This window comes from Raphanus sativus, chromosome 6 (genome assembly GCF_000801105.2).
Source record: "Raphanus sativus cultivar WK10039 chromosome 6, ASM80110v3, whole genome shotgun sequence".
NCBI lineage: Eukaryota > Viridiplantae > Streptophyta > Magnoliopsida > Brassicales > Brassicaceae > Raphanus > Raphanus sativus.
The window spans coordinates 13,553,190-13,573,293 of NC_079516.1; the positions used below are offsets into that span (position 1 = coordinate 13,553,190).

The following is a 20,104-nucleotide window of genomic DNA, read 5'->3' on the forward strand; positions in this document are numbered from 1 at the left end:
AAGCGAACCGAACCGACTGGACAAGTAGGATCCACTGGAAGCCCTCTAGTTCGAAGTTGATCTTTTACGGCCAATTCTCCAGACAGCACTCGCCACATAAAGTGACGGAGTTTAGGAGACGTTTTAGTCTTCCAGAGTTTGGACCAAAGTCATCATAACCCTACTCAATTTCAGGGCAGTTTATTCAAAAAGATCGATCGCGTGATTCCGTGGATTGAATAAGATCGACCTTTTATATTCACATGAAGACGTCGTCGTTTAAATTCTAATGGCGCCGCTTTTGAAGATTTATAGTGGGCTTGAGAGGCCTTAACAGGCCCATTATTATAATCAGTTTAGAAAACGAACCGGCCGGTTCTGCTTTAACAATCCCTTACTTAATTTAATTCCGATCAACTTGGAGATGAATGAATTGAAAAGAACACAAACCGGCAAGCACAGATAAATAACGTTAAACCCTCTCTCACTAAGCTTTTATCATTTTAATTAGCCAGAGGATATTAAGCTGCATATTATCTTCATTTAACATTAGAGAACGACACATAAGGGATAGTATCTACTTTGATTCATTAGCAAATACTAATGCAAACTTTAAAGTACTAATGAGTCTCTAACATCCTTGTTGAATAAGAGCCGCTAGAGAATATACAGAAACAAAACAACTACTAAATTAAAGTACTAATGAGTCTCTCTCTCTCTAACTTCAATGTCACTACTTCAGATGTAGAGGATCAACTTCTACCTTGTTCCTAAACTTTCCAGATGCCTCTACTGATACTTTTTACTCTCTTTCTTTGTTCAGTTGTAGCAGAAACCCTGTACAAGTCTCCAAAAGGGATTCTATGTAGTTGAGAATCTATCATTCATGTGCGTCTACTGTGTTTTGACCTCTATTCCTGAAGCGCACGGACCGCCTCTGACATTTCCATTATCTGCTGCTCCGCTTTGGCTTTCCAACTCACCAACTCTTTCAATGTTTCCTGAAAAGGAACACACGATCAGATTTCTCAATTAACATCATCTAAAGCATTGGCAAAATTGCATGTAAACTATGCAATGTGTAACTAGTAAATGAAGTAAAAGGCTGTGTGAGAAGATGGAACGGTGGTAAAGTGACATCTACTCAATGACCAAGAAGAAGAAGATTCTACAGACGCTAGAAGATGCCTTACCTGAGAAAGAAGACTTGGATCGTCAATATCTGATCTTGGACCTGCAGTCACTGAAGAACCTGGAGTCAACTCCGCTTTGTCCTGATTACAGCTTCTGGAATCACCTCTGGTCATGCAGCTAAAATAAGAAAGTACAAACATTATTAAAACAATCATATTTAAACCGTAAAGCCTAACTCTTGGTGGACATAGAAACCAAACAAAACCGCTCTAACCTCTCCGTCCTTTGCATTTCGGAGTTGAGCACTGACTGTTCCTCAAACCACATATGATCTTGGAATGAGCTTTTGCGAGCATTTGGTGGAAGCGAGTAGTCATCAGCCTCAGGTAGAACATCAGTAAGGTCAGCTTCAACATCCCATGGCTCGAAACCATTCACTGTAAAATCATCCAAGGTGGCGCTATGCAATAGATGTTCCCAATTATGAGGAGATCTGCTCCCATTTACCTGCAGATTGTTCTGAGAGTTCGAAATTCCCACCAGCTGATGTTCTACTTTATCTTTCCAGGAAGCTAGCTCCTTAACCATGCACTGCAACAAAAGAAAAAGCGAGACATGGGCGACAAAAAGCATTCATTAGGTTAAAGCATCCCTAGGCAAGAAGCTTCAAACAAATACTGTTTGCTTTCTTTTTGGGTCTAGACCTGTGTTGAAGTCAATGAAGTTGAGATCTCTGCCATTTTCTTATCAGTCTCTACCTTCCACCTCATGCATTCCTTGAATTGTTTCTGCAGAAAAAATGCAAAATATAGTTTTGATATCTTCGCACAAGCAAAAAATGATCTCAAAAAGTCACCTCGTTTGCATCAGCATGATCTGGTAACTTTGGCTTGGATACAAGCTTCTTGATATCACTGCATAACCGCAAAGAAAATGGTATTACAAAATGCACATCTCCTCTTATGTTAAAGCTCAGAAGAATACCTCTTCATCTTATCTATTTCTTCCCTAAGCTTTGAAGAGACTGCAGATGATTCATGCGCTGAACTCTTAATCTTCCACTGAGCTAAGGGAATCAAATCAGGATCAGGAACTCCACATTCACGCTTAACATGAACCACATCAGCTACAAGCTCTCTGATATCACTGCATAACCACACAACAACAAAAAAAAAGTCATTTCAAACACAACAAACATTGAAAGCTCAGAATATAGCAAAAAAGCATAGTATACCTCTTCATTTTCTCAATTGATTCCTTAAGATTAAAGGACGCTTCACCATCCCCAGGTTCAAGTTTGATTAACCTGTTCGAGTTCCACCACGAAGGGGGAACCCAGGTAGGATCAGGAACCCCAGACTCCCTTTTAATCTTGATCAAATCAGCACTCTCCAGCCAATACTGCATGATCCCTTCGGTATTGTAACACCTCCTAAACCTCTCAGCACCACCAGGAGTCACATTCCCATCAGTATGCTTCAGCAAATGATCCAACAGACCAGTGTCACCGATTCTCTTCCGTGCAATGGCTCTTAACTCGCCTCGTGAGATAGGATTCTCGAAAGTAGCGCCTAACTCCTTCAATACATCCTCCATTGCTTGCTCCGCAGAATCAAACCTGTATATATTATTAAAAAAAAAACAAAAAAGATTTAAACTTTATACAAAGGGTAAGGATGGACGATGTTAAAGGCTGAATCTTTAAATACCTTTCGGTATTCCAACGAAGAGTTGTTCTCTGTTTATCTAAGGCGTTGTGTTCACTCTTAACTGTAACGAGAGAGTTGTTATCTACTGATTGAGAGAGTTGTTTTCTTTTGAGGACGCTTCTGGTTACGTGAAGGCTAGCTTTTGCTTCTTCTTCTTTCTTCTCTAACTTGACTTTGAGAAGGGCTTTCCCAGAGGAGTTGGTATCTGAAGAAACGTGCTTGTCCTCCTTCTCTAACTTGACTTTAACCAAGGCTTTACTACCGGAGTAGGAGGAGGAGGTGTTGTCTTCTGCCACGTGGATCTTGTTCGTCCAGCCGGAGACGGTGGAACGACGATTCGGCATGATGGAACGAGGCTTCTTCTTCTTCTTCTCAGACATCATCATCTCGTGTAGGCTCTCTAGCGATTTCACATTTCACGCTACATGAGAAAGAAAAAAAAAGAGGGACAGAGTTAGGTTTTTGGAAGTGACGACGCGAAATCATCGGAAACCCCTACTAAACCCTAAAGCTAGGGTTTTTTTTCTCTCAGAAGAGAAGAGGCGACATTTTTTTATTTAAACAGCGAGACGAGGTAAACACTCTCTCTCTGTAAGAGGCATCAAAATGAACGCCGTGGATGAATCGTCTAAAATTGAAAACTAGAGAGTTGAAATCGAAAGATTTTGAGATCAGAGATGCACCTTAGGATGGAGGTGGCAGAGACGGACGAAGATGACAAAACCAGATAAAGCAGAGGAAATGAAACACAGGAGCCGACGATAGTGGTTTAGGAGAACCCTAAAAAAAAAAGAATACTTATCTCCCCCTCTTCAATATTTGCCGCAGTTATTGGTATTTAAATCTTGTTTACCACTTTAGTCGTCTAGCAAACGTGTACCTCTCTAGACGGGAGTATTACCCACTTACTCTGTTTGCTCAAGTACGTGTTATATAATACGGAGAATCAAAACTTTAGGCACTAATCGTTTTGACTAAATTCAAATTAACTACTCTAAGAGGTCTTTGTCCAAAAAAAAAACTAGTCTAAGAGGTCTCAAAATATGATTTTAAAGTGTTCGCAAAACAGGCATACAAGTTTCCAGATACTTTGTAAACGAAACGAAATAAAATAAAAACAAGGAACAAGACGTAGAGACCAACTAATAATGTAACCCTCTTAACATTTTAATTCAAGTGTGTGCTTCTTCCTTCTTAGAGAGTAACCCCAAAAAAGTTAAGAAATGAGAAGGAACGTTATAAAGTAACCAAAATGTGTTTTACCAGAGAGACCTATGCTCATGTCTTCTTCCAAAGCTTCAGCCAAAAACAAGATCCCAAAAAAAACCAACATCTCTCTGAGTTAAAATTGTGTTTGATTGTTTTGAACCTAAACCTGTTTTGGCTCTCCTTATTATTATACTTTCTTCTTCTTCTCCAGATTAGCAGTGACACTTCTCTGCTTATGCTTCCACGAAGGAATCTTACCTGGGAAAGCCCACCTGAGCAACCTCTCCCACGAGTAGCAGATGACGAACATAAGTAAAGCCCAGAGGAGGAGCTTATCCCTCATGCCTTCAGGCAGAGGAACCAGCTTTAGCGAATCGTTCAGGTCCCTGAACAGATCAGATGCAATCACCGTGAAGAACCCTGCTCCAGCAATGAGCGCGTAGAAGAAAGGTTTGTTCTCCCTTATACTCTGGTTAAACGGGTGTCCCATGTAGTTCACCGCAAAAGTTGCTACCTGAAGCATCATGCTCACCATGTACGACACTGTGTTCACCAGGTTAGGATGGAATGTGGCATCTGGTTCGATGCACTCCTCTGGCATGTGCTTCTCAGCTTCCTTCACGGAGTAGATCAGGAAGGTTATGTGAACAGCAAACTGTCCGAGGAGAGAGAGGAAGAGGTACACGGAGAAGACACTCGGGTGGGGTCGCTCTGCAGAGAGGGTTTGAAGCGGTCGGGCATGAGATATGAAGAGGAAAAACGCAGCTGTTAACACGCCGCTGATTGTTGCCTGGACATCACCGAGCTTCACACCGTCCAAGTACATCACACTTAGGACATAAGCCGTGGCGAGACAGTTGAGACCGAGAATTTTGAACATCTGAAGAGTCGTCACAAGTGTGCTACGACCCTGTCGGATTATGTCCGTCACTGGGGCAACCGACGCATGTTTAGCTGTGAAGGGAGATGCCATTGACGCATCCCCAAGTTTAACTACGGGTGCTGATCGGCCATCCGCCTCGTCACTGTTTAGTTCATCCATCATCTTCTTTAACTTTTGTCTCTGCAATTCCGCAGCAGTTAAGTGGCGGTTTTGCGGTGTGGGCTTTCCCTTTGACGATCCTTCCCCATTCTGAATTGCCGTTTTGTTAGCTGGTTCTGATGGTGGTTTGGGCTTTTTTGACTTCGACTTTGGATCATCTTTAGACGATTCCGAGGGAGTGACGGTATTCAGTAAGGCAACTCCAACATGGGCCTGGAGACGTTGGTAACAAAAATCGGATCAAAAGAATGAAAATAAAGCATATGCTGATGCCTGCCATCAAAAGAGCTAAAACCTCAATCTTCCACATGAAATCCCTATATGAGTTACCTGCTTTAGGGCTCCAACATCATTTGTCCCGTCCCCACACATCAGAGTTCCCCTTCCTACCGCTTTAAAGGTGGTTAAGATTAGCTCTTTCTGCTGCGGAGCAACTCTCGCAAAAACCTGAAAGGTAGAAATGGTTGAAGGGTCAGGCTCTATTACTTATATGTATTAAGAAATAATAAACCAAGTAAAAAAGATTACAAGATATATATACCTTAACAAACGGAATGACTCGCAAAGTTGCAGATGTAGCCTGTAGCATTTCGATGATGTCTCCCCCAATGCATAAATCATGCGTCTCTGCTAGGGTCTCAATCTCTTTGTCACTGAAAACAAAAACCAAGTCATCTTATCTCAATAAGAAGCAGGAAGACGACATTGAAAGAAAACATTTTAAGTGTCAGATCTTTTCTACTTCGATGACAGAAGATAAAGAAAAGAAGCATGGAGACTACTGTCACAACATATACTGCTGCTATCACGTGAATACTCAAGCTTGTACAACATGAGGATACGAGTTTTACATTAATTTTACAGTAACTGTGATTAAATTTGACTGCACCTGTAGGGTATGATCTCCTTCTCATCAGGTGACATCCACTTGTATTCGGCACCAGGCCTTGACTGGCTAAGAATTAAGACCGGGTTTGATACAATATGCACTTTGCTTGCAACATGACAAGCTGTCAATGCCTGATCACCTGTAATCATCACCTGAAATCATGAAAGTAGGATAAGACATCCCATGTATCTTGCAAGAAAGACATAGCGACTGAAAAAAAAACGCTATATTCGACAGTCCTATCTTCTGAATTGAATTCTGAGATGGCTGCTGCTTTGCAGGCAATTTGTACTGAGTGGGAAAAGAACTAAATAAATTACTGATAGTGGTAAGAGGCGCACTAATACACGAGAGCCTTTGCATTATAAGATACACAGTATAATTACCAAATCATGAGATGAATTCTTTAACTCCAAGAGAACTGAAGCTGAATCTGATCTAATGGGGCAGTTGAAGACCTGCGATTCATTATTAAACCATTACGAAACAATATCGATATCAGACCATCGTTTACAATTTACAAAAATGAAGAAAGTAAAGCCTCATAAGAGCATAATGCATCATGTCATTACCGCAAACCCAGCAAAAATAAGGTCATTCTCAACAGCATCTCGGTCCAGGTCTCTAACTTCACTGGCCTGGTAAACATTATAATACATTATTTTAAAAGCTAATCAGTAGAGGCTTGCATAATCCAGAACAAAAAGGTGCTGGATGTCAATATTGTCAAGTACATAAAGATAACTATTTCACAGATAGCTAAGTACCATAGGACCTAAGAAAGTAAGACTTCTGCCATTAGTTTAGAGATCGACAAACAACATCAAATAGATGAGCAGTGAACTTCTATTCTCTACGTCTGTAAAGCGTATCATTGACACAACTTTCTAGCTAAAATGGCATGCATCAAGTCTTTTTTTCAAGAAGCCAACAAAAGTTCATGAGTCAGAGCATGCGTAGCTACCATCATTTCAGGAAGTCGTTTAAATGCAAGGGCCAGAACTCGAGATCCTTGGCGTGTGTATCTCTTATATGTTTCGATATATGCTGCTGGAACATCCACAAGCCTATCTTGGATGGTCTCTGGTGCACCCTGATAAGTTAAATGTAAGCATTCAACAATTAGAGCTGGATTCACTGATAAAATTTAGCCAACCAAATAAATGTATCAAGCAGACCTTTACAAACACGAAATATTCCTGCTGAATACAGACGATAACTGACATTCTCTTCAGATGCGAAGCAAAATGGTATCTCTGCATTATCTGCACCGAGTTGCCATTTCCTCTGCAGCGGATAACATAGTACAATGAGAATTAATCTCCTTCATATGTTTGCAGACGGCTCTTTAAATAGATTTAAGATTAAACAGAACTAGATATTATCATACTTAGGGCGAAACCATTAAGGTGTATATGATATCAGCTTCAAAGAAAGTGATAGGTACGCGAGATGCCAAGACGCAGAATGTCAAAAAAAAAATTGAAGCAGAGCCTAAGTCATTGTCCCATGTAATGTTAATACTACCAGCTAACATTTTCTATATGAACTTTAGTTCCCGTATTCCCCAGTCAACTGCTTCACAGATAGACATCATTTTTTCATTTACGCTGTCCAGTCAGAATGCCTGAATATGCCTCAATAGGAGCGTAAAACCATAAACAAAGAAGAAACCATTATATCTAATGCAGTACGCATCCTTATATTAGCCTTTCTTCTCAAAATCTATGCACGGTAATCACAGGGCTAAATAGGCACCGTAGACAAAGACTGAGAACACTAGGATACGAGATTAAAAAAACGACAGTAATTACCTTTTAGGCAAGGCCTTTTCATCAGACTTGTAACTCCAGTCAATTCCTTTAAGTGCAGCCTTCTCAAGAGGATCACCAACCTGAAAGTATTGAAAAACAGAGTAAGACTGACAGGATAATGATGACTAATGATGCAAAACAAAGTATAAGCGGTTCCAGAAAGATGACCATAAGTAAAAGTATCATGTATCACATGTGGACTCTACACATACAGTTCAGACTTTATAAAGTATAACATGGAATCCATTATCAGATTTAATAAAATACATGTGAGCGTGGATCAAAAGAGTAAGGAAAAGAAAACCATGACATGCACAAAAATGAAAATTCTCACAGCCCAAAACAGGAACAACAGCAAAACTTATACCAGTAAATTGAGTTGCTCTAGGCCAAAAAGAAAAAAAAAATTGAGTTACTTATACCAGCTTGTTGTCTACAAAGACTAAAGCATGACACGAAGCCAAAATCTCTAATGTGCGTGCAGGAACCTTGCTCATATCAGTTTCTGCTTCTTCACCATCAACCAAGCCCCCAACTCCTCGAAACTCCTATGTAGCAGCAAATGAAAATGAGTTTACCATAAACAAAATCAAGCAAGCATATACCCAGAAGTTCACTTGACCTTACCATGTCATCTGACGTGAGTGTACCAGTCTTATCAAAACAGCACAAATCGACCTGTCATTAAAGAGAAAGTGTGAAACTAATAAGACAACAATACAAAAAAGAACGATTACTAATTCCTTGCAGGGTGCCGCTCGCTCAAGACAAAGAGTTCTTAAGACCATCGAATTAGCCAGATAAGGTATAAAAGATACTACCTTTCCGGCAAAAGGGATCCTAAAAGGCTCTGTGCAAAAGATCCCACGACGTGCAAGGGCAAGTAATGACGTGTTGACTGCTATGGACAATTCCATAGGCAATTCGGGAGGGATCACCGAGGTGATGATAATTGAACAGCCTAGCAAGAGCTTATATTTGCTCCTTGTAGGATCCTCGAGACCCTGCAAAGGAGATTCTTCAACACTAGTACAAAACGATATATTATTTGAAGAAGAACCTGAAACAAATATTAACGTACCTTTACAAGAACATAGCCCGCAGCTATCACGGCAAATACAACTAGAAATAATATGAACAGACCACTCTCCCAGCTGTTTGCAGTAACCTAAATTTTTTTACCAAAAGAATTAGAACAAACAAAATTCTCTAACATAGAGAAGATGAATCAACAAACAAAGGAAAGATCCCTAACCCTCTCTGTAGAAAATAAAATGGTCCTCATTAGCTTTCCTTGGCTTGTCTCAAATCCAGTTCGGAGAACAACAGCTAGACAGCCACCATCAGGGGTTTTCAAAGGGAACGTCTGACCCCAAACATTAAATAGTATGGAACACAGGTTAGGGGCAAGCACTGAAGAAGAGATGGTTGAAATTGTGGATAAGGAAATACCTTGTCAGGTGAATGTTGTAAGATCTTGGTCCCGCCAAATAAAACATGATTTTTATCCCTCTTGATCGATAATTTTTTATCAGATCCTTCGCCAGCAATTGCAACCTACAATACCCATCATACAATCTCAGCAAAACATAAGTCCACTACACGTATGGACGATATTATACAAGGATTTAAGCTATAACATATTATGAAGCAAGTATTGCTTACTAGTGAATAGTGACGATTTAAAGTTTCAAACAAAAACGCTATAAACTATCACACGGTATTGTAAGAGAACCAAATTTACTATATGTGCAATGGTACAATCCCGAACTCTTCAAACCCAATTTCATGAGAGTAAGAATTAGAAAATTAAGCCAACAAACAAAATTGACGTTGATGAAAGAAAGTACCTTCCATTGGGGGGTTGACTCGCCTGTCAAAATAGCTTCATTTACGATAGCACTTCCTACAAGCAAAAGCATGTCAGCTGGTACTGTCTTATCCTCTCCTCCAGTGTGAGTAGACGGCCTCCCAATGGACACAACATCTCCTGGCAGCAGATCAGTACCTAAGAGCTTCGCCCACCTAAAATTTGACTCATTCAGACACAGCAGTGATACCAAAGCGATCTTTAAGGAAAACTGCGTGTTATTCAATCACAAACCTCCCGCATCGATACACCATCACAGTCTGACTGTCCACCCTAACACGTCTTAGGTCGGTTAATGTCTTCAATCGGCTTTTTGCCATTGTTGACTCGAACATGAGAAGCATGAAAAGTGTGAACACACTGTAATACCAGAATTCGTCCAAGCACCAAAGACCCACACAGAAAACCTGCAAAACGAGGAAGAAACACAGTACTTAAAGCAACACAGCCATAGAAGAAGAAAGAGATCCGTAAGATACATGCCTTTTCAAGTAAACAACACCTGAAATACAAAAAACGGTTCCGTGCAGTTTTCTTTCAATAGCTTCTGGAATGTAGGTTGCGGATAATCAAATCTGCGAGAAGCAGAAACAAAGTATCAAACCGGATATAAGAAAAACCACGCTGTGGATATATTCAGAAGGAGAAATGTTATCAAAAAAAAATGATAGCATAAAATTAAGAGACGAGCAAAAAAGAATTGCCAAGTAAAACATCAATTATAGGAAAGTGATAAGTCGACTTACACGTTCCTTCCCCACTTCTCAGTGGCTGTTGCAACTTTAGCTTCTGTACCATGGCCAGTACATTTTAGATACTGACCAAATGTTTCCTTTGTGGGGTAAAGAAGCTTGGAAAAGGCTCCTAACTCTTTTGAGTACATGAAACGCTGCTTCCTGAAGTCAAAGAAAATTTCTTCCGTGTCTCCTGAGGATGACGAACCAGTCATCTGCAAACATCAACGGACTTAACTGTTAAAACATGATAAGTAAGATTACTTGAAAAACTCAAGAATTTCCAAGCTAAAGAGGACTAGTATACGTTATAAATTCATTGTCTTTTTTTCGCAGAGACAATAGTGTGTTGATTCGTTGGGAGAAAACACTGAACTTTACATATTCATACAAGCAGTCTAAAAGCCAAACCAGTCACCGAGCCTATTTTAGTGGCAGCTTAACAACCGGATCTAAAATCTCAAATGAGCTTACTTGGCTACGAAAATGAAGAGGCACAACTTCTTTAGAACCAGAAAACTTGGCTGGGGTGACTTTACACGCATCCGCCTGGCTGATACTGTTAACCTGCGAATCAACACACAGGCACAAGGCCAATATAAACATCAAACTCAAGTAACATTAACAAGAAGCCAGATTCACAGTGTTTAGAGCCATAAGAGTGATGGTGTTACCTTGCTAAACTGGACAAAACACTTGAAATCCACAGACCACATAGTGAAAAGCAAGACTAAGATGTGAGAAGCGAGAAGGCCACCAAACACGATCAAAGCATCAGTGAAGTCTAAGCTAGGCACGATCGTAGTCAACCAAGTAGCGTAGAGGATCGCAAACGGCCATACATCCAAACGCCATGCCGAGCGTTTCTTCCTACACAAGTCAACCTTATCCACTACCTTCCCTCCCACGCGGAAGCTCGACATCTTCCCTAGGTCGCCGTCAGCGATCTAAACCTCCTACAACGCTAGAGAATCAGACTAGTAATCGAATCGAACAGTACGAGAACACGAATCTCGAAATGGTGCAACGAATCGAAAATCTACAAGAATCTGCCTAGTTCTCAACCGTTCAAAGCATCGGCGAATCGAGAAAGATGATTCTGAAGCAGATCTAAGGAGAAGGGAGAGAGAGAGAGAGAGAGAGAGAGACGAACCTTTTAAGCTTGGATTGAGTTTGAATCGGGAGGGGATCTAAGCTAGGGTTTACAGTCGCGGCGTAACCGAAAGGAATCGCTATCGCGTTCGTCTCCTTCACCTTCACGCCTCACGATTGAGGTTCTTCACACAAAGAGATGTTCGATTCACACTGTGGATCGTTTTTATTTTCTTTCATTTACTTATGTAGACCCTCTTACTTCGGGTCAATTTCAAATTTACCCTTATATTTCTGTAATTTTAGTTTTTATTTATGACTTTTGAAGTTATTCTAATTAAATCTATTTTGAATCGGTTTACATATGGATTCAGATAGAATTTTGAATTTTGATTTTTAATTTGAAGTTGTTTTCATAGTGGACATATATAGTATTCCATAAGAAAAAACTTAAAACTAATTAGTAAATTTCACAAAAATATAAGTTTCATATAAATTTTCAAAATAAACTAAAATACATAAATGTATAACCATTTTTAAATTATAAGAAAAAATCTGTAAATCTGAAATGGTAATTAACACTATGCTAGTTAGATTTTGAAATTACTTAATCTTACAAACAAATTTGGTTTTTAAATTAAATAAATACGCAAACATGTAACACTTTACAAAAAAAAAGAATTGTCAACAATTAAAATATAATATAATGTAATTCCCTTAAATGACACAATTTTCATACAAAAGAGTAAATAAAATGTAAAACAAAATAATTTGACGCGAGTGACAAGCCAAATTGAACGCGTCAAATTGAATGTTTAACACATTACACACTAACAAGCATAAAATACAACTACACCTAACGAGAAGTAGATATATATGTCATGTTGTCTGAAAATAGACCTGTGTTGAACGGTGCACGAGGAACTGAGGTGTGAGGTACCGAAGGATGTTGAACCCCGTAAGCCATGTAAGGTGGCGCCAAGAGATTCATGTCAGCTCCATAAGGTAAGACATATGGTGCAACCATTGACTGTCCGATAGAGGATGTGCCATATCCAGGAACATTCTCTGGTGGTTGCGAAGCGGCCTGCATGTTCCATATGGTAGGTGTCCTGAATACATGATGGTCCAGTACTGATGGTGGTGAAGTGGTTTGTGTGTTCCATATGGTAGGTGTCGTCGCATATGTAGGATGGTCTAGTGATGATGGTGATGAAGTGGATTGTGTGTTCCATATGGTAGGTGTCGCATAGGTAGGATGGTCTAGTGATGATGGTTGTGAAGTGGCTTGTGTGTTCCATATGGTAGGTGTTGTCGCATATGTAGGATGGTCTAGTGATGATGGTGGTGAAGTGGATTGTGTGTTCCACATGGTAGGTGTCGCATAAGTAGGATGGTCTAGTGATGATGGTTGTGAAGTGGCTTGTGTGTTCCATATGGTAGGTGTTGTCACATATGTAGGATGATCTAGTGATGATGGTGGTGAAGTGGATTGTGTGTTCCACATGGTAGGTGTCGCATAAGTAGGATGGTCTACTGATGATGGTTGTGAAGAGGCTTTTGTGTTCCATATGGTAGGTGTCTCATATGCATGATGGTCAAATGATGGTTTTGAAGTGGCTTGAGCGTCTTGCCATGTGACTAGTGCTTCTGTTGCTGAGATGTTACTGCTTTCAGCGATGTTGACATCGTGAATGCTATGTCTCTGTCTACTTCTGTTTGTAGCTTTAAGACGTGCGAAGTATTTTTGTGCGTGACTTGCAACTTGAGTTGGTGTTCTTGTCAATACTACGTGACGAGAAATGCTACGCCAATCACCTTTCCCATATTTTTTTAGACCAAGAACAAATTGACTGTTCCAAAAAAAACAAAAAGAATCATAATATTCAACATCTTACTAAAAACATAACTATCTAAAAACATAAAATGCTAACACTCAAATTATGTACAGTGCCGGTCTTACTTTTAAAAAATAAATTAAAACGTCTTACACTTTCATAAAAATTGTGATTTTATTCTTTATATAAAATTTTAATAATATTTTATATACAATTAAAATTATCGCATAAAATTGTTTTATTTCTTCGTGTATGCTTCGGACCGGATCAGATCATGCATAATTGGATAGAAGTAGTAAAGTAGTAGTAACTAACCTGTGTTCGAGCGGTGACCACGGAATCGCCTTACGTCGGTTTGGCTTTGGTTTTGGTTCATCTTCTTGCTTGTACTTACATTTGCGATCAATACCACGTTCCCCAATGCATCTTTCTCTAACATTTGTTTCTTCTGGAACCTCATTATAATCAGGAAAAGGTATGCTTCCAGATTCAATCAGCATAACATCACGAAGTAACTTCTCATAATGTTTTATAACTTGTTCTAAAGTTTTCTCTGGAACAACATCAGCAATCTTTTCCCAACGATTATCTATCTCGGCGGTATAAACCGCAAGAGCTCTCTCAAAAGCAATATCATCATCCCTACTCCAAAATGAACCATCACTAGTTTTCACCCCTACGACCATTTCATAAGTAAATCTATTACAACCTTCAAGAAAACGTTAGACCAACACTTGAGAATGATACACTATGACTATAACCACAAGAACTAGCATTTGATAAAACCCCAGATATTTCAAGAGCTACTGAACCTACATGGAGAAGGATCACAACATATATATCATTTTTGGTGAAAAATGTTAAGAGAACATATTAATCATTTGAAAGAAACAATGTTAATGATAAATGCATATACATAGGTAGCTATAACTTTTATATATACATAAACATACTATTTTTGGTTTCCTTTTTTGTTTTTCCTTACTTTCCTAATTTTATAGTCCTAAGTCCTAACCATATATGGTGCATAATGGTAATACATTGTATCATATCACAGGTGATAAACAATACTAGAAACAAATCTATATTTTCATTTACAGATTTAGGAATGAAGAAAACTGTGCTTAGACTTTTTATTATGTTTATTGACAAGTGACAACAACAATTGCATACAAGTCTAAACTCTTTAACGTCATCACGAGGCAAAAATTTAATTTTACTAAAATTTGTCAATGCATTTTTACTATATATTAATGTACACTGAAAATCTCATAAATTAATACTCGATAAATTAATAAATACGATAAATTAATATATTTTAACAGATCATAGTGGATCGTTGTAAAATATGACACATCTAAATAAGATAATAAATGATATTTTGTTGAAAAATCTTATATAAATATATGGTCCCAATATAAATATAAATTAATAGCTATTTAATTTATTTTTATGTAAATATTAAAATATATTGTGTACTTATTCAGATTGAAATCTATCTAAAGTTTTTCTAAATATATTAATGTTATTTTGTCTCCTTAAACCTAAAATAATTTAGATTTATGGTATATTTTTCTAACACCAAATAGTCAAATATTAACAACATAAAATTTGTGTACGTACAGTTTAATTAATATATACGCCGTAAAATTAAGTATTTAGTTTTCTTAATTTTGCAAAGATGCATATTTCAAAATACATAAATCTAAATAAATTATTGAAGTTTCAACATTATTAATTTATAGAACTTTCACGGATAATATCATGAGTTTTTTTTGTCGAATAATAAAACTCTACACATAAGATATTTCTCACATAATAAAAGCTTAAATATTAAAAACTAGAAAAAGCTACTTTGATAGACAAAACATCTGGTTCTATGGTGTAGTGGTTAGCACTCTGGACTTTGAATCCAGCGACCTGAGTTCGACTCTCGGTAGAACCTAATTTTTGCCTAAAAGACGAACTTTTAAGTCCTCAACTATATACCCATCATAATCTAGATACACATCACATTTGTGCCTATGTATTATTATTATTCTGGCCCAATAATGTCAACACTCTCAATAAGTCGATTCTTATGTTCATCATAGTTGCGCCTAATGAATTACTAAACCCTAAAACCATTACATTCAAACTGATTTTTTTCTCTAGCATTTGGAATAACTTTCTTTTGAATATGAATCATGTGATTGTGTTATGCTCAGTAAAAGCATTTTCTTTAAATCGTACAACTTGTTTAAAAAAAACTCTTATAGACAAAAGCGATGGATTCTTATAGAGAGATAGAGATATACCAAAAAGACAGAACAAGTGAACAACTGAATATAATGATTTCAGATGACAAAAAGTAGGTCGATTTCTAGAGAATCAGTACCAGACCAAACAAAGAACAACCTCCATAAACTTCAAGAAACTCTTACATTCCAGTGAACGCCTTCTTTGCAAAGGCAGATGCACCTGCTGGGATCACCTTCAGCACATTGAACCTCACAGTCTTTGACAACGGCCTGCACTGGCCAATGATGACATGATCACCTCCCTTGACACGGAAGCAAGGTGAGACATGAGCAGGGATATTCGAGTGTCTCTTCTCATATCTGAATCAAAACAAGTATTTAAAAAAAAAAGTCTTGATCAAGAAGAAAAGATGGTTTATACTCTTAGTAGGGTTACCTTTGATACTTCTTGACGAAATGGAGGTAGTTCCTGCGAACGATGATGGTCCTCTGCATCTTGGCACTGTGGCAAGTACCAGCTAAGATGCGTCTTCTTACTGAAACAGTTCCAGTGAATGGGCATTCCCTGTCGATGTATGTTCCTGTTCCAAACAGACAAAACAAGGGTTCCATTACAAAACATGAGTGATAATGCTACTTTAAGGATACCTAGAACTTAGAAGCTACCATCAATGGCTTCACGAGGTGTCTTGAAACCCAAGCCAATGTTCTACCAGAAACGGTTTCCACCTTTACCAGGTCACTTTCTTTTCCCTGATTTCTTCGAGCTGAAACAGTTAACAAAATCATCATCATAAGGACCAACTCGTAAAGCACAACGATAGAGATTCGTTTTATTTTGTTTCTTCTTACCTAAGGAAGACCTTAGGCTGCTTAAGGAAAGCTTTCTCAGTCTGCAAGAGAATGAAAATAATTAGAATATTCTTAAGAATTGTATAAAACAAAGAGATAGAGAATGAAGATACCGGACCTGTTCAACCATGGCTACTACTAGTAGCTGCTCTCCGATGAAGAAAATGATGTAGAAGAGAAGCAATGAGGCAAAGACAGCGACTGATAAACTCAAGGTAAACGAATCTCCGGTGAAAACCCTAGTTTCAAAGATCTCTCTATTTCAACGATCTTTAGTTTCATATTATTAAAGAAAAAATTAATAAATTAATGGCAGTATGGGCTCAGAGAGTAAAGAGATGGCCCATAATACAGAAGCCCAAGCTGAGCCCACTCGAGTATCTTCTTCAACGGTCAAAACATCCCTTTCACAAGCGACAAGAACAGCAAGCATGCCTGAGGTTCGTACGGTTCATCCAGCTCACACAAGGACCACAAACAGATTTGAACCTCTTAGGATGTGTGCTGTAAATGGGTGACGTGTTCAGTTTGCCCTACTAGGGTTTCACTATATAAGTTCATAGAGTTGTAAACGTTGCCTCCAAGTTGTATAAGATTGAAAGTTAAAGTTCTCATCTTTCCTTATCTCTTCTTCTCTGTTCTTCATGGTATCAGAGCTACACGGTTCTGAATCATGGACGACAACGAGTCACCTTCTACACCTTCTCTGAGTATAACTCAGTGTGTTACTCTCAAGCTCTCTTCAACAAACTACCTTCTTTGGAAAACACAGTTTGAATCTTTTCTTTCAAGTCAAGCTCTGCTCGGGTTCGTTAATGGAAGCTCAAGTCGTCCTTCTCCTACAGTCGTTGTCAGAAATGGAGAGGAAACAGAAGAGCAAGCTAATCCTGAGTTTGCAAAGTGGATAAGGAAAGATCAGCTTGTGATGTTGTGGTTGTTTGGGTCTCTGTCTGAGGAAGCCCTGCGTTCTGTCTATGGTCTCAACTCAGCTCAGGATGTCTGGTTCACACTCGGGAAGAAGTACAACAGGGTTTCAGCCACTCGCAAGCTAGATCTGCAAAGAAAGCTTCAAGGTATGACTAAAGGTTCCAAGTCTATGTCTGAGTATCTCACTGGAGTTAAGTCTGTCTGTGACCAGTTAGATTCTATTGGGTGTCCTTTGTCTGAACATGAGATTATCTATGGTGCTCTGGCTGGTCTTGGTAAGGAGTATGAGTCTATATGTATGGTTATTGAGCATTCCATGGACTCTGTTCCTGATTTGAGGTTTGAAGATGCTGCTTTTAAGCTTGTCACTTTCGATGACAAGCTCCAAGCTTACAATCAGCCATCTGAGACGAGTCCTCATATGGCTTTTGCCACTGGTCGTGGATACAATCCTCGTGGCAGAGGAGGCAACAGCTATCGCGGAGGCTACAACAGAGGTCGTGGTTCTAACAGCTACTCCACTCGAGGGCGCGGTTTCAGTCAGCAGTTCTCGGGAGGTTCTGGTTCTGGCTCAAGACCTACATGTCAGATATGTGGGCGTTATGGTCACACGGCTGTAAAGTGTTACAACCGGTTTGATCAGGACTACAACAGTCCAGAGACAGTTCACAATGCGCTAACGACCATGAAGTTGTCTGATCAAGAACACAGAGCCGGAGGAGAATGGTATCCCGACTCTGCTGCTTCCGCACACATCACCAACAGTGAGTCTCATCTGCAGTCATCTGAACCATACGCTGGTAATGATCAAATCATTGTTGGGAATGGTGACTACTTGCCAATCACTCATGTCAGTTCCATTGCCTTACACACTCCACAAGGTATTCTTAAACTTGATGATGTATTGGTCTGTCCTCAAATTACAAAGTCATTGCTTTCAGTGTCAAAACTCACTTCAGATTATCCTTGTGAGATCACATTTGACTCTGATGCTGTGTGTGTTAAGGACAAGGGAACAAAACAGGTGATGGCTCGAGGAAAAAGGCATAAAGACCTTTACTTGTTGAAGGATACAAGGTTTCAAGCTTTCTACTCTACAAGGCAGCAAGCTACAAGTGATGGGGTTTGGCATCAAAGATTGGGTCATCCTCACAAGGATATCCTTCAACTTCTCGTTCGTAACAAGAAGAAGGTGTTGATTTCCTTGAAACTTTCAGCCCTGTTGTGCGTACAGCTACCATTCGAACCATTCTTCATGTTGCTGTTACCAAAGGTTGGGATATAAGGCAGCTCGATGTTCAAAATGCGTTTCTCCATGGTGATTTAAAGGAGACTGTTTACATGAATCAACCTCCTGGTTATGTAGACACTACTCGACCAGATTATGTTTGCAAGCTGAAGAAAGCAATATACGGTCTCAAACAAGCTCCAAGGGCCTGGTTTGATAAGTTCAGCAATTTTCTGTTGAAGTTTGGTTTTGATTGCAGCTTTCCTGATCCTTCGCTGTTCATCTATCATCGAGGTTCTGATGTTATTTATTTGCTGCTTTACGTCGATGACATGATTGTCACAGGAAATAACACTGCTCTGCTTGACACTCTTCTAAGCTGTCTCAACAAGGAATTTCGTATGAAAGACATGGGCGATGTCCATTATTTCTTTGGCATTCAAGTTCATCGGACAGCGGATGGGCTTCTGTTGACTCAAACAAAGTACACCCAAGATCTTTTGGTCATTGCAGGGATGCAGGATTGTGCTCCAATGCCAACTCCTCTACCGATGAAACTCGATAATCTGCAAGGCCAGGATGAAGTGTTCTCTGAACCGTCTTATTTCCGAAGCCTCGCCGGGAAGCTGCAGTATCTCACTCTCACTAGACCGGATCTGCAGTTCTCAGTCAATTATATATGTCAAAAGATGCATCAGCCTAGTGTTTCAGACTTCAATCTGTTGAAACGTATCTTGTGCTATGTTAAAGGAACTCTGGAAATGGGAGTAAGCATCAAGAAAGCCTCAGATTCTACTCTCATCTGCTATAGCGACAGTGACTGGGCTGGGTGCAAGACAACAAGACGTTCAACCGGAGGTTTCTGCACTTTTCTCGGTCAAAACATCATTTCCTGGTCGGCTCGGCGCCATGACACAGTCTCTAAGTCTTCTACAGAAGCAGAGTATAGGACTATGTCTCTTGCTGCTTCCGAAGTTGCCTGGCTTCAGAATCTTCTGAAGATTATGGGTCTGCAGCAACAACGGATTCCTCTGCTTCTCTGCGACAATCTTTCCGCTGTCTGTCTCTCCGCCAATCCGAGGTTTCACAAGAGAACTAAGCATTTTGAAGTCGACTATCATTATGTTCGAGAACGTGTTGCATTGAAGCTTCTTGAGGTTAAACACATTCCAGCTTCTCTTCAAATTGCTGATGTGTTTACCAAGTCTTTGTCTCAAGCTGCGTTTCATCATCTTCGTGCCAAACTCAGTGTTTCGTTGCACTCTACTCTGAGTTTGAGGGGGTGTAATGGCAGTATGGGCTCAGAGAGTAAAGAGATGGCCCATAATACAGAAGCCCAAGCTGAGCCCACTCGAGTATCTTCTTCAACGGTCAAAACATCCCTTTCACAAGCGACAAGAACAGTAAGCATGCCTGAGGTTCGTACGGTTCATCCAGCTCACACAAGGACCACAAACAGATTTGAACCTCTTAGGATGTGTGCTGTAAATGGGTGACGTGTTCAGTTTGCCCTACTAGGGTTTCACTATATAAGTTCATAGAGTTGT

The 20,104-nt window shown here is 39.4% G+C and overlaps 3 protein-coding genes, 1 non-coding gene and 1 pseudogene across 6 annotated transcripts; 1 reads left to right on the forward strand and 4 right to left on the reverse strand.

Annotated features, from left to right (window-relative positions):
* Positions 1–543: 543 nt before the first annotated feature.
* On the reverse strand, positions 544–3,625 carry LOC108829924 (protein AMEIOTIC 1 homolog). Its single transcript, XM_056987966.1, has 9 exons — positions 3,506–3,625; positions 2,823–3,243; positions 2,348–2,731; positions 2,098–2,259; positions 1,970–2,027; positions 1,818–1,901; positions 1,388–1,704; positions 1,173–1,290; positions 544–980 (listed from the first exon to the last, which is right to left on the reverse strand). The coding sequence occupies exons 2-9, from the start codon at positions 3,206–3,208 to the stop codon at positions 891–893; spliced, it is 1,599 nt and encodes a 532-aa protein (XP_056843946.1). The 5' UTR covers positions 3,209–3,243; positions 3,506–3,625; the 3' UTR covers positions 544–890.
* A 324-nt stretch (positions 3,626–3,949) lies between these two features.
* On the reverse strand, positions 3,950–11,710 carry LOC130495899 (probable manganese-transporting ATPase PDR2). 3 transcript variants are annotated; one of them, XM_056987496.1, is made up of 22 exons: positions 11,534–11,710; positions 11,055–11,327; positions 10,855–10,947; positions 10,393–10,595; positions 10,149–10,221; positions 9,881–10,053; positions 9,627–9,801; positions 9,229–9,333; positions 9,032–9,142; positions 8,858–8,944; positions 8,598–8,780; positions 8,404–8,454; positions 8,199–8,324; positions 7,777–7,856; positions 7,141–7,249; positions 6,927–7,055; positions 6,535–6,600; positions 6,349–6,420; positions 5,963–6,114; positions 5,615–5,726; positions 5,404–5,520; positions 3,950–5,286 (listed from the first exon to the last, which is right to left on the reverse strand). In XM_056987496.1, the coding sequence occupies exons 2-22, from the start codon at positions 11,301–11,303 to the stop codon at positions 4,219–4,221; spliced, it is 3,534 nt and encodes a 1,177-aa protein (XP_056843476.1). In that variant the 5' UTR covers positions 11,304–11,327; positions 11,534–11,710; the 3' UTR covers positions 3,950–4,218. The 3 variants fall into 3 exon arrangements, with proteins under 3 accessions (XP_056843476.1, XP_056843474.1, XP_056843475.1); XM_056987494.1 differs by having other exon boundaries at positions 11,055–11,336; positions 11,534–11,709; XM_056987495.1 differs by having other exon boundaries at positions 11,055–11,344; positions 11,534–11,709.
* Positions 11,711–12,328: 618 nt separating this feature from the next.
* LOC108811222 (transcription factor SRM1-like) lies at positions 12,329–13,996 on the reverse strand. Its single transcript, XM_056986974.1, has 3 exons — positions 13,626–13,996; positions 12,978–13,325; positions 12,329–12,584 (listed from the first exon to the last, which is right to left on the reverse strand). Exons 1-3 carry the CDS (start codon positions 13,994–13,996, stop codon positions 12,329–12,331), a joined length of 975 nt encoding a protein of 324 aa, XP_056842954.1.
* A 1,187-nt stretch (positions 13,997–15,183) lies between these two features.
* Positions 15,184–15,255, forward strand: TRNAQ-UUG (transfer RNA glutamine (anticodon UUG)). Its single transcript has one exon. It is a non-coding gene; the product is annotated as a tRNA-Gln (tRNA).
* Positions 15,256–15,729: 474 nt separating this feature from the next.
* Positions 15,730–16,532, reverse strand: LOC108807851 (40S ribosomal protein S11-3-like; annotated as a pseudogene).
* Positions 16,533–20,104: the final 3,572 nt, after the last annotated feature.

Excerpts from the sequence above, each read along its gene's own strand:
- LOC108811222 (XM_056986974.1), bottom strand. The coding sequence starts at position 13,996 with ATGGTCGTAGGGGTGAAAACTAGTGATGGTTCATTTTGGAGTAGGGAT. Across the intron at positions 13,326-13,625 it reads TGGTCACCGCTCGAACACAG|TCAATTTGTTCTTGGTCTAA; the intron begins GTTAGTTACTAC and ends TTTTTGGAACAG. Across the intron at positions 12,585-12,977 it reads ACTTATGCGACACCTACCAT|GACACCTACCATATGGAACA; the intron begins GTGGAACACACA and ends TCATGTATTCAG.
- LOC130495899 (XM_056987496.1), bottom strand. The coding sequence starts at position 11,303 with ATGTCGAGCTTCCGCGTGGGAGGGAAGGTAGTGGATAAGGTTGACTTG. Across the intron at positions 10,054-10,148 it reads AACCGTTTTTTGTATTTCAG|GTTTTCTGTGTGGGTCTTTG; the intron begins GTGTTGTTTACT and ends CTCGTTTTGCAG. Across the intron at positions 7,857-8,198 it reads TCTTTGTAGACAACAAGCTG|GTTGGTGATCCTCTTGAGAA; the intron begins GTATAAGTAACT and ends CAATACTTTCAG.
- LOC108829924 (XM_056987966.1), bottom strand. The coding sequence starts at position 3,208 with ATGATGATGTCTGAGAAGAAGAAGAAGAAGCCTCGTTCCATCATGCCG. Across the intron at positions 1,902-1,969 it reads ATCATGCTGATGCAAACGAG|AAACAATTCAAGGAATGCAT; the intron begins GTGACTTTTTGA and ends TTTTTTCTGCAG. Across the intron at positions 1,705-1,817 it reads CTTCATTGACTTCAACACAG|TGCATGGTTAAGGAGCTAGC; the intron begins GTCTAGACCCAA and ends CTTTTGTTGCAG.